Here is a 12,643-nt window from a genome sequence, read left to right as displayed (position 1 = left end):
ATACACTTTAACTGTATTATGAATTATATGGTATGTTAATTATATTTCAATAAAGCTATTTTTTAAAGTTATGAAAAACTGAGATTACACTGTATTGATTTGGCAAACATCTTCTCACAGTGATGAGAATGAAAGAAAAACATTGATAGATCTTTTGTGGAATCTTTTAAAAATTTTATTAATTTACTTTTTAATTTAGAGATGGGGTCGCACTACATTGCCCAGACTGGAGCACGATGGTGATGTATAAGCATGATCATAGCACATTGTGGCCTCGAACTGGTCTCAAGTGATGCCCCCATCTCAGCCTCCCAAGCAGCTGGGATTATAGGAATGTACCACTGCACCTGGCTCTGTGGAATCTTTTACTAGGGGATGTTCTCAGTGAATTTTATCTTGTTTGTTTGGGGATTACTTTGTTAATATGTTCAAATAAAACTTCTAAACCCAAAACAAATTCTCACTCAAAATATACCTATTTATGTAATGAATTCAACAGTGGATAGACAGACCAGGTATGGGAGACAAGTGTAGTGCAGGAGGCAGAACAAGAAATGAAAATGAATGATATAAAAATGGTTCAACATGATTAATTCTAATTAGTTAATTTTACAGGTTTGAATAAATATAACTATGAAATGACAGGCTACCTTTTAGTTTAACTGTGTCAAAGGCATTCTTCAGCTTTTTCTTTAATAAACTTGAATATATTTCAATAAATACAAAAATTTCAATAAACACATTTGCAATTTAAATGATAAGATTGGTAAGCACTAGGCATCATCATTGTCAAACAGCTATCTTTTAAAGTAATTTTTAGGGAAGTCCTTTCTCGTAAAACTATTCATGAAGCATCTGTATAGAGATGTACAAGAAGAGATAAAAATAACTCTGAAATTGTTTTCTGTGTCCATATGAAGAAGAATTTGCACAATCAGTGGTGAAAGAAGATATATTAATATGGCTCCTAGAGATTTCAAATCTACAAAGAAATGGCAGTAACAATCTTATCAGAGGATAAAAGGGACATAATTGTAGCCAATGGGACTATATCATTCACATTCCAAAATTACTTAAAACACTAGTTTAGGGTTTGGGACAAGATGGCAGAATCTCAACTCTCCCTGCTCCTCCCCCCTAAGTATAGCTAAAGATTCTAGATGTAATACAGTAGACAACCACAAGAGGGTACTGGAGAGTAAAAAGATGAAAGCAGACTGGCTAGGAACCCCACAACTTCCTATCTTCCGAGTTCCCATGTGGTGACAAAAGGCAGTCCAGGCTCAGTGTCTCCCAATTCTTAGTCCAGAGGCAAAAGGCAGCACAAGCCCAGTATCTCCTGACCCTGAACCCAGGAGCAGAAGAGAACTTGAGCAGGCCCTTTCCTTCCCCATGGCACTGGTGGGAACCCCACCAGTAAGTAGAGTATGGCCTGGAAAGTGGGCCTGGGGCAGCAGGCCTAGGGAAGCACTCTCCACCTCTTGGCCCAGCTTTGGGAGCCAGTGGTGCCATACCAGGCAAACAAAGACCAGAATAGCATTACGAGGACTTTGAAAACTAAATTGTTATTAGAATCACAGCCCACAAAAGTAGGCCAGGATCTATGCACCTAAACAGGGTGACTGCCTATTAAAATAGAACATTTAAATAGGATCTAGAGTTACCTAACATAATGTCCAAACTGTCCAGGAGACAAATGCAAATAAAATCCCCTGTCATACCAAAAGCCAGAAAAACCACAACTTGAATGCAAAAAGACAATCAACAGATGCCAACACCAAGATGAATCAGATGTTGGAATTATCTAATAAGAATTTTAAAGCAGCCATCATCAAAATGCTTCAATGAGCAATTACAAATAATCTTGAAGCAAATGAAAAAACTAAAATCTTATAAAAGAAATAACAGATATTAAAAAGAACCAAATGGAAATTATAGAACTAAACATATGATCACAGAAATTAAAAAAACTCACTGAATGGGCATGATAGTGGAATGACTAGGACAAAGGAAACAATCAGTGGACTTGAAGACAGAACAATAGAAATTACCCAATCTAAACAACATCAGAAAAATACTAGTTTACAACTACTAAATAATAATATAATTATATATCTGGTTATAATTTATTTCCTTAGATTAGCTGGAATTTTACTCTAAATTATATTATTTCTTACTTCTTTTTTAAAAATTAATCCTTATCAGCTTTTCTTAAAACAGAATAGTATGATGAGAACAAGAAAATGGCCAATTAATCTCACAATCCATATGATCCCTATTGACATAAAAAGTAAAAATAATATCTACCATTTTTATTAAACATCCACACAAATATAAGAACACAAAAGATTCTCTACTAAGGGTACACTAAGCACCTAATGAAGGCACACATTTCAGCATACCCTCAATGTTTTCATGGTATTAATTTCAAGACACTTACCTTCTGACTAAGTCTGGTTTTGGAACAGCTGCTTGTTCAACTCCAGCTGGTTGAGATACAGGCTGTAAATAGTACAGACATAAAACTTATTATACTAATGGCAAAATTCAAGCTAAAGATACAATTTGCTATTGTTTCAGAAAACATGATTGTTACATTTCATATTTTAGTTGCCTTGCAAATCAGGTAGAATGTCTATATCGATCCTATTATTGATATATTACCAAAGATAATGAAATACAAAATGTAGCAGTACATCAAGTACATTTTATTCAGCAAAATTTTTCATTAAATGAAGTTAGAACTGCTTTGTTTACTTTTGTTTGTGTTATTTTTCAATGGAGGACACTACTATTAAGCTTCCAGTCTTGCTTGTAAAACTACTACTTAAGAGTTATTGCCATTCTGCCAGAAGATAAATCAATTACTCAAGTCTTAACTTATCATGTGATGTGTAGTCTCATCTCTTTTCACTAGACCACTTCCAACTATTCCTTTGAGGTGTTACTATTCAGCAGCTGCAACACTGGCTTCTCGAGAAAAGTTTAAGCCCTTAAGAGGGCAAATACCAACTCTTTTGGAAAATAATTTTACATTTACCTAATCCATCCTCTGTACACTGCCACTGGTGACAGACAGCAGAGGGGCATTAGAATGCAAATCTAACAAAATCAATCTTTTCCCTACCCAGTTTAAACTCTCTATGATGGCTCCTCATTTTCTGTAAGGTTACATTTCTTCAAAAGGCAAATAAAGTTTTCAATGAACTGGTCCCTGCCTGATTCTCTAGCCTCATCTGTCTGCTTGAAGTGACTAAACTGTATCTCTTTTTTCTGAGTTGGGCTCTTCCATATGCTGTGACTCAATTTATATTCCTCCACCTCCCTGTACTGTTTCAACACCTCCTCAGTCCTATTCAGTTAGCAAATATCTGGAACTGTTCCATATTAAAGGAAACAAAAGAGATAGGACAACTAAAGGCAATGCATGATCTTCAATCAGATCCTGGATCAAGAGGGGAAAACTGCCTTAAAGGAACTCCTATAGACAAGAGGCCTCTATTATGGTAGGTTCCAGAAACAGACAAGCAAAATTGCTTTGGGGATTCTTTTAAAAACATATACCTTAGCTCATATCTTGGTTTCTACACTAAAAGGGATGAAGGTTCCTTGGAGAAATGGTTGATTCCAGCATTGGGACAAGGAAAGAATAAGATGAGCCTGGATCATCTTGCTAAGCCAAAAAATAAAGAACTGCTCAAAAAATGATGGGAATATATCAAAAGCACATGGTAGCCAGACTGAAGGGGTTCTCACTGCCCAAATATGGGAAATTTGGCACCAAAATAAGTAAATACAGTAAGAGGATATAAGTCACTCAATAAAATAAGAATCCATTAATTGGCTGGGTGCAGTGGCTCACGCCTGTAATCCTAGCACTCTGGGAGGCTGAGGTGGGAGGACTGCTTGAGGTCAGAAGTTTGAGACCAGCCTGAACCAAAGCAAAACCCTGTCTCTAATAAATATAGAAAAAATTAGCCAGGCATGCTCGTGTACGCCTGTAGTTTCAGCTACTCGGGAGGCTGAGGCAGGAAGGTTGCCTGAGCCCAGGAGTTTGAGGTTGGGGTGAGCTGTGATGATGCCACTGCACTCTATTTGGGGCGACAGAGTGAAACTTTGTCTCAAAAAAAAGAATCCATGAATTAATGCTGATACAAACAAATAAACAGCGAAGGGAAAGCTCTTACTTACAGTAAAAAGCCAAATAGAAAATCATCAATAGATGCTAAAACTAGTGGGTGAAAGTTGGATGAAGAACAGAATATTTATTAATACATGGTTTTAAAATATCTCCCTACAGATTACTTTTTAATTCCAAAGGCAAAAAAAATGGTAGCTTTATATTGAAAGAACTTGGCAGGTCCCACCTTAACCAAGTAGTCAAATTTAACCTCCCCAATATTGCAACAAACCAACATTACATGCCTCCTAATATAATGCACAAAGAACACAATATCATTTACATGGTATCCTTGACAAAAATGTATAACCGGCATCTAAAGAAGAGAAAATTTCAAACTCAAATTTAAAAACATTCTAAAAAAATAACTGGTCTTTGTTATTCAAAAATATCAATGTTACAAAAGATGAAGAAAGGCTGAGTAAATGTTCTGGATTAAAAGAAACAAAAGAGGTTGGGCGCGGTGGCTCACGCCTGTAATCTTAGTACTCTGGGAGGCTGAGGTGGAAGGATCGCTCGAGGTCAGGAGTTCGAGACCAGCCCGAGCAAGAGCGAGACCCCATCTCTACTAAAAATAGAAAGAAATTATATAGACAGCTAAAAATATATATATATAGAAAAAATTAGCCGGGCATGGTAGCACATGCCTGTAGTCCCAGCTACTCAGGAGGCTGAGGCAGTAGGATCGCTTGAGCCCAGGAGTTTGAGGTTGCTGTGAGCTAGGCTGATGCCAAGGCACTCTAGCCTGGGCAACAGAGTGAGACTCTGTCTCAAAAAACAAACAAACAAACAAACAAAAAAACAACACAACAAAAGAAACAAAAGAGACAGGACAACTAAAGGCAGTGAAAGACTTTCACTTAGATCCTGGAATCAAGGGGTTGGAAGGAAATTGCCATAAATGACATTATGTCAATAATTGGTGAAATTTTAATGGGTAGAACAGATTAGATAACAGTATTATACATCCACGTTAAATTCCCTGAATTTGGTTACTATATTGTGCTTATTTAGGAAAATGTCCTTATTCTTTTTTTTTCTTTTTAGACAGAGTCTTGCTCTCTCACCTGAGCTAGAGTTCCGTGGTGTCAGCCTAGCTCACAGCAACCTCAGACTCCTGGGCTCAAATGATCCTCCTGCCTCAGCCTCCCAAGTAGATGGGACTACAGGTGTGTACCACCACGCCCACTACTTTTTTCTATTTTTAGTAGAGATCGGGTCTTGCTCTTGCTCAGGCTGGTCTCAAACTTCCTCACCTGAAGCAAACCTCCCACCTTGGCCTCCTAGAGTGCTAGGATTACAGGCGTGACCCACTGCACCCAGCCATTCTTATTCTTATACTGAAATATTTAAGGGTAAAAGGGCATCATGTCTGAAACTAGCTCTCCTATGCTCAGGGGGAAAATCATTGTGTGGGATGGATAGGTGAATGGATGAATAGACAGATAGATGATGGACAGACCCATCATCTAGAAATGCCTTTTATCATATTCTTCTTTACCATATATGTTTAATGTCTGACTTCAAGGACTCCATCTGATCCATTTTGTAGTCTCAGTGCCTCTTAGCATAGTGCCTGGCACATATTAGGCTTCCAATAAGTGTATGATGGTAGAAAGGAATAAGAAAGGAAAGGCTGACATAGGAACAATGGCTGTGCCATAAAAATGTTCATGATCCGAAGTTACCAATTCTGGATTTCAATCCTAAGAAAATAATACAAAGTAAGGAAAAATCACATAGTATAAAGCTTGTAGTAAATGTTCAATAAGTGATAGTTATCTCTGTTTTTATTGTAGTATTATGCAAAATAATAAAAAGTGGCAGCAATTTAGTTGTCCAGGAATAGGGGAAGAGTTAGATAAATATGAATACTTATTATATCATGTGGCCATTAAAAACTGGAATCATGAAAACCAAGTAAAGGCAGGGAAAAATACTTCACAATGAATGAAAAAAGCACAAAAAAATCCTGTATGTATAATTATAACCATTTATGCATATGACTGAAGCCTGGAATACTATAACAAATATTATAATCATAGCCATGTTAGGGCAATAGCATTCTAGGTGATTTTTTCCCCATTTTCCTATTTTTTTATGTTACTACACATATTTTATAATTTAAAAAGTTTAAAGAATAGCAAATACTAAGTATAGAAGAAAACAGGTACTTTTATAAATCACTGGTAGGATTGTAAACTGGGTAGATCTTTCTGAAGGGCAATTTGGCAATACATATCAAGTCTTAAAAATGTCTAGTAATTCCATTTTAAGAAATGTTTCCTCCTAGCACTCTGGGAGGCCGAGGCGGGTGGATTATTTGAGCTCAGGAGTTCGAGAGCAGCCTGAGCAAGAGCGAGACCCCGTCTCTACTAAAAATAGAAAGAAATTATATGGACAGCTAAAAAAATATATATAGAAAAATTAGCCGGGCATGGTGGCGCATGCCTGTAGTCCCAGCTACTCGGGAGGCTGAAGCAGGAGGATCGCTTGAGCCCAGGAGTTTGAAGTTGCTGTGAGCAAGGCTGACGCCACAGCACTCTAGCCCGGGCAACAGAGTGAGACTCTGCCTCAAAAAAAAAAAAAAGAAAGAAATGTTTCCTAAGGAAATAACTAAGAATGCATATAAAGATTTAGCTACAAGAATGATCCTCACAACATAGAATATAGCTGCAAACAGCAAAAAAAAAATTAGATGTTTTTCTCCCTTACTTGCTCCATTAAATAAATAATGGTATATTCATACTAAAGGATATTATGCAACCTTTTAAAAAATGTTTAAACATTTAAGATAATCTTTTAAGTAAAAAAAATTATAAAAGAGTATATACATTATGATTACATTTAAAAAATACACGTGTGTGCATGTATGTACACACACAAAACAGTCTGGAATACTGTCACTGAGAAGTAGAGGCAATAACAAAAAAAAAAAAAAAAAAAAAACCAGTCTGGAATAATATACACTATGGTGTTAAACAAACTTATCTATATTTATCTTGCTTTGGTAATAAAAAAATTAATTCTGCTTTGTACAAACAGACTTATCAATCCTCAAATCTGATAATCTTAGGGCAGGTCCCCATTATTTCAATATGCAACATTATAGTATAGTTATCCTTTGTATCTGCAAGTGATTGGTTCCAGGACTTCCCAAGGATACTGAAATCCGTGGATACTCAAGTCCTGCAGTCAGCTCTACAGAACTGCGGATACAAAAAGTCAGCCCTCATTTGAGGGTTTCACACTCCAAGAATACTGTGTTTTCAATCCGCAGTTGGTTGAATCCATGGATGTGAAACCCATGGATATAGAAGGCTAACTATAGTTTTAGACAAAAGTAAAAATGAAAAATTTTGCTAAATTTGAAAGACAGCTGCAAAAATTGCCCGGCATCTATTTGTAAATATTAATTTTGAAACTTTGAAATATTATGACAGAACTTAATTTGGAGCTAAGAGATTAAAAGGCAGATAAACCAAACATAGCCATGATTCTGAGGATCAACACAAAGTAGCATTAATAACCTCATTATTAATTACAAATGGTTATAAAATATAATTCCAGATTATTGCCATAGTAAGTATGTTTTGTTTTTCTTAATACATAGGCTTTGCCTTTGGATTTATATACATCAGGACACCATGTTACAGCTCCAACTTGCCAAGACCATACAAACATTTAAGTTGGATAAATTTTGTTTAATCTTATGTGTACAAAAAAACTATTTGGGGCCGGGCGCGGTGGCTCACGCCTGTAATCCTAGCACTCTGGGAGGCCGAGGTGGGCGGATCGTTTGAGCTCAGGAGTTCGAGACCAGCCTGAGCAAGAGCGAGACCCCATCTCTACTAAAAATAGAAAGAAATTATATGGACAGCTAAAAATATATATAGAAAAAAAAAAAATTAGCCGGGCATGGTGGCGCATGCCTGTAGTCCCAGCTACTCGGGAGGCTGAGACAGGAGGATTGCTTGAGCTCAGGAGTCTGAGGTTGCTGTGAGCTAGGCTGACGCCACGGCACTCACTCTAGCCTGGGCAACAGAGTGAGACTCTGTCTCAAAAAAAAAAAAAAAAAAAAACTATTTGGTAAAGTATTTGTTATCGGTGTTTAAACAGTGATTATGTTAAAGAGTTAATTATTTAATCTATAATTAGAAGCTAGTCTAATTCAGCCAGGAAAAAATCTCTCAGTACAGGTTGACAAGGATGGGAGGGGGGAGGCAGGAAATAGTACATTGTGCTCATCTCTCCCGCCCCCACCTTCAAATCCAAATGAAAGACAGGCACCAATACCTTTTCCTAATGATACCCTGATATCTGATATCTGAGACCTTGATAACTTGTTAGCAAAGTCCAATAAACCTAAAGCACTTCTGGGCATTCTCTTGCAGAATGAGGACATGGCCAAAGTGAGAAGCAAAACTAGGCCTGGATTTCCATGCTATATACCATTCTCTCCTTTCTTACTTGGCCCTTTTGTGGGCTTGTTTCTAGATCTTTCTCTTGCACGATACGATTAGCTTTCTGAGAAAAGAGACTGTATCTGTAAGGTTTATTGCAATATCCCCAGTACCTAACCAATACCTGACACAGGAATAACTGTTCAATAAATGTATTTTCATTATTATAATGTTATTTTTATTATTATATAGAACAACTAGTATTATTGAGCATTTATTAAGTGCTAAGGACTTTATATACATTTTTTAACTAAATTCAACCCTTACAACAACTCTAATCAGTAAGTATTATCTTTAGTTTACCAATGAGGAAGCTGAGTCTATAAGTGATATAGGTAAAAATTAAGTTAAAAAAAAAAAGAAATCAATCCCCAAATGATTCCAAAGAAGACCCCTTCTCTATACCATAGAGGCTATTAGTTACCTAACCCTACTTTCTCTTTTACTTGCTCTACCACTCCTCCCCTCCCCCATCAGTGGTTCTCTGCCCTGGCTATACTTTATAATATCTAGGGAGGAGAAAAGAACAGAAGGAGAGGAGGGAAGGAAAGGGAAAAAAAAGAAGAAAAGAAAAGCGAAGCCTATGTACAACATCCCAGAGATTCTTATTCAGTTATTCTGGAGTGAAGAAGACCAGTAAAACTGGGAGATACTTTTAAATATAATATTTCATAAACTGCCTGATTGTATTATTGACACTATAAAGCATGTCTCTCCCGTGAAGTTCTTTTCAACAACCACTATTTATTGAGCACTTACTACATGTCAGGCATTTCTCACATTATTTCATCTAATCCTAATAAGCCTGCAAGATAGGTATTTTTTCTAACATTGTAAACATGTTCCAACATATAGAAAACTTGAATTGTTCAGTGAAAATCCATATATCCATCACCCATAGTCTATAGCATTTTATTATATACACATTATCACACATCTATCCATCAATCCATCTCATTTTTATATATTTCAAAGGAAGTTACAAATGCAAGATTGGCATTTTTAAACTTTCACAAGCATTTTAAAATATTTTACTAATGAAAAGAACCAAAGCTTGGAGAGATTTAATAACTTTCCTCAAATTACACAATGAGTAATTTAAAAAGCCAGAGTTCCAAGTCAGGTCTAAGACACACACTGGCTCAAGCCTATATGTATGAGTGTATATCTGGTTAACAGTAGAATTTTTGCTTTTTTAATAAAAGAAAGGTGGTATTGTGCATGATGCCCAATTCCATATGTTTATATTTATATAGAATCCTTCATTTATAAAGCCATTGCTTATCTAAGCCCAATCCTTGGTGAAGCCAAGATTCTGAATAATGAAATTTACCCTAAGAAATAACTCATCTAAAACACAGTTCCTTGGATAAAACTCCTGACACTCAGGCTATTAAACAGGCCAAAAAGATGAAAACATACCAACACCTCAAAGACTGATAGATACAAGAGTGACAGAAACTAGGAAGAAGTTTCATTAATTATAAGGTAGACAGAACTGAATTAAAGGGAGCCTAACTGAAAGGAGACTTATACTTCATATCTTTACCCTAATATCTTGCCCCCAGTTGAGTGACCATGGGTTTGTACCAACTAGCAAACTAGTCAGGCACTGCTTGTCTCAGCCCTACAAGCTTTCTACAGGTATTTGGAGAGAGCAATTAACATTGTTTTTCTTTTCTTTTCTTTTTTAATGACAGGAGTGAGAATGCACATTGAAGAAAAGGAGAGAACTGATTGAGTCATTTAGCATTCTGGAAGGTAGAGACCCTAAAAAAGTAAAGACAAATTAGCTAGGATGTACAAAGGAAGAATTTTGGTACCTATGCATGTTGGAGACCATGATCTTTAATGTATTTGATTATTTCACAGCATTAAAGAATCCATTATGGGGGTAAAAGTAAACCACACCTCTGTATAGAAGAACCACAACAGATCAAAGTGTACTAACATACAGAAAGTATATATCTCTTTGTTCTCAAGCTGTAGATCTCTGAAGGGATGTAATCATCACTCAAGAATACAATGGAAATCAAAGAAAATCTACATGAGGTCAGAGAGTTGGGCAGGGGAATCCAGATCATGCAGGGCATTATGGGCCATTAAGTACAGTACTGTGGCTTTCACTTTTGAGTGAGATGGGCAATGGGTCTTGGGTAGAGTTGAGACATGTGACTTGCATTTTAAAAGGATCACTCTGCTTCCTATAATGAGAAAAAGGTTATGGAAGGAACAAAGGCAGAAAGAAGAACAATTAGGAGGCTACTGCTATTATTCAAGTAAGAGATGTATTATAATAGACCAGCATGATAATGGTGAAGGTGTTGAGAAGAAGAAGCCAGGATGTAGATATATTTTTAAAATAAGAGGATGGTTTGAAGTGGGATATGAGAGAAAAAGAAGAAGAAGAGATGACCACAGCTATACAGCTTGAGTAACAGGAAAAATAAAGTTGCCATTTGCTGAGATAGGAATGATAGTGAAAAGAGCAGGCTTGGTGTGGTGGGAAGTGCAAATGAAAGTGTTTGATTTAGGATATATTACATTTGAAATGTTATCATGCGGCCGGGCGCGGTGGCTCACGCCTGTAATCCTAGCACTCTGGGAGGCCGAGGCGGGTGGATTGCTCAAGGTCAGGAGTTCGAGACCAGCCTGAGCGAGACCCCGTCTCTACTAAAAATAGAAAGGCATTATATGGACAACTAAAAATCTATATAGAAAAAAATTAGCCGGGCATAGTGGCGCATGCTTGTAGTCCCGGCTACTCGGGAGGCTGAGGCAGTAGGATCGCTTAAGCCCAGGAGTTTGAGGTTGCTGTGAGCTAAGCTGAAGCCACGGCACTCACTCTAGCCTGGGCAACAAAGTGAGACTCTGTCTCAACAAAAAAAAAAAAAAAAAAAGAAAAAGAAATGTTATCATGCAATCAAGTGAAGATGTTGAGTACACACTGGAAATGTTGAGTACCACTGGAGATGCATGGCAAAAGAAAAAATTCTCTCCTAGAACACAGTTAAAAGCAAAGTTAGCAGAAGGTGTAGGAATGAATATATAACACAGACACATACATACATACATACATACTTCCTAGCCGATCTGCTGAGAACCCTAGAAGCAATGACTCTCAAGTAGCAGCAAACATACCCCGTACTCACAGGTTTTTTCTAAAATACATTACCCACTAAAGGGAATCAGGGCTCTATGGAGAAATGGCTTGATTCCAAGGCTGGGACAGGGAAAGAACAAAATGAGCCTGGAATATCTTGCCATGCCAGAAGTAAGGAAGTATTCAAAGGATGATGGAGACATGTCTAAAGGACACAGGAACCATGATGAATGGGCCCCCAAACCTGGAGCATGTTAATCATCAAAATAAAATAATGATAGTTTCTTTTTTTAGAGACAAAGTCTCATTCTGGCACCCAGATATATGAAAAGATGCCCAACTTATCAGGGAAAAGCAAATTAAAAACCCTAATATAGGGCTGGGTGTGGTGGCTCACACCTGCACTCCTAGCACTTTGGGAGACTGAGGTAGGAGGACTGCTTGAGCCCAGGAGTTTGATACCAGCCTGGGAAATAGCGTCTCTACAAAAAACAATAAAAAGAATTTAGCCAGCCATTGGTGGCACGTGCCTGTAGTCCCAGCTACTCCAGAGGCGGAGGCAGGAGGATTGCTTGAGCCCAGGAGTTTGAGGTTGCAGTGAGCTAAGATGACGCCACTACACTCTAGCCTTGTAGAATGAGACCTTGTCCCAGAAAAACAAAAAACCACAATATATATCACATCACATACACCATAATGGCTAAAATTTAAAAGACTGACAGGCTGGGCGTGGTGGCTCATGCCTTTAATCCTAGCACTCTGGGAGGCCGAGGTGGGAGGATCACTTGAGCTCAGGAGTTTGAGACCAGCCTCAGCAAGAGCAAGACCCCATCTCTACTAAAAATAGAAAAATTAGTGGGGTGCTGTGGCACACGCCTGTAGTCCCAGCTACTTGGG

The 12,643-nt window shown here is 37.5% G+C and overlaps 1 protein-coding gene across 2 annotated transcripts in view; it reads right to left on the bottom strand.

The window, feature by feature from the left end:
* The window catches only part of WNK3 (WNK lysine deficient protein kinase 3), a 134,902-nt gene that overhangs the window by 59,710 nt on the left and 62,549 nt on the right, over window positions 1-12,643 (bottom strand). For both annotated transcript variants that reach the window (XM_069463747.1, XM_069463748.1), the window contains exon 10: window positions 2,441-2,502. In XM_069463747.1, coding sequence (XP_069319848.1) covers window positions 2,441-2,502 — 62 coding nt within the window. The remainder of the gene's footprint in view (window positions 1-2,440; window positions 2,503-12,643) is intronic.

The sequence above is a fragment of the Eulemur rufifrons genome, chromosome 30 (genome assembly GCF_041146395.1).
Source record: "Eulemur rufifrons isolate Redbay chromosome 30, OSU_ERuf_1, whole genome shotgun sequence".
NCBI lineage: Eukaryota > Metazoa > Chordata > Mammalia > Primates > Lemuridae > Eulemur > Eulemur rufifrons.
Note: the sequence above shows the minus strand (reverse complement) of the source record. Positions and strands in the feature narration are given on the sequence as shown.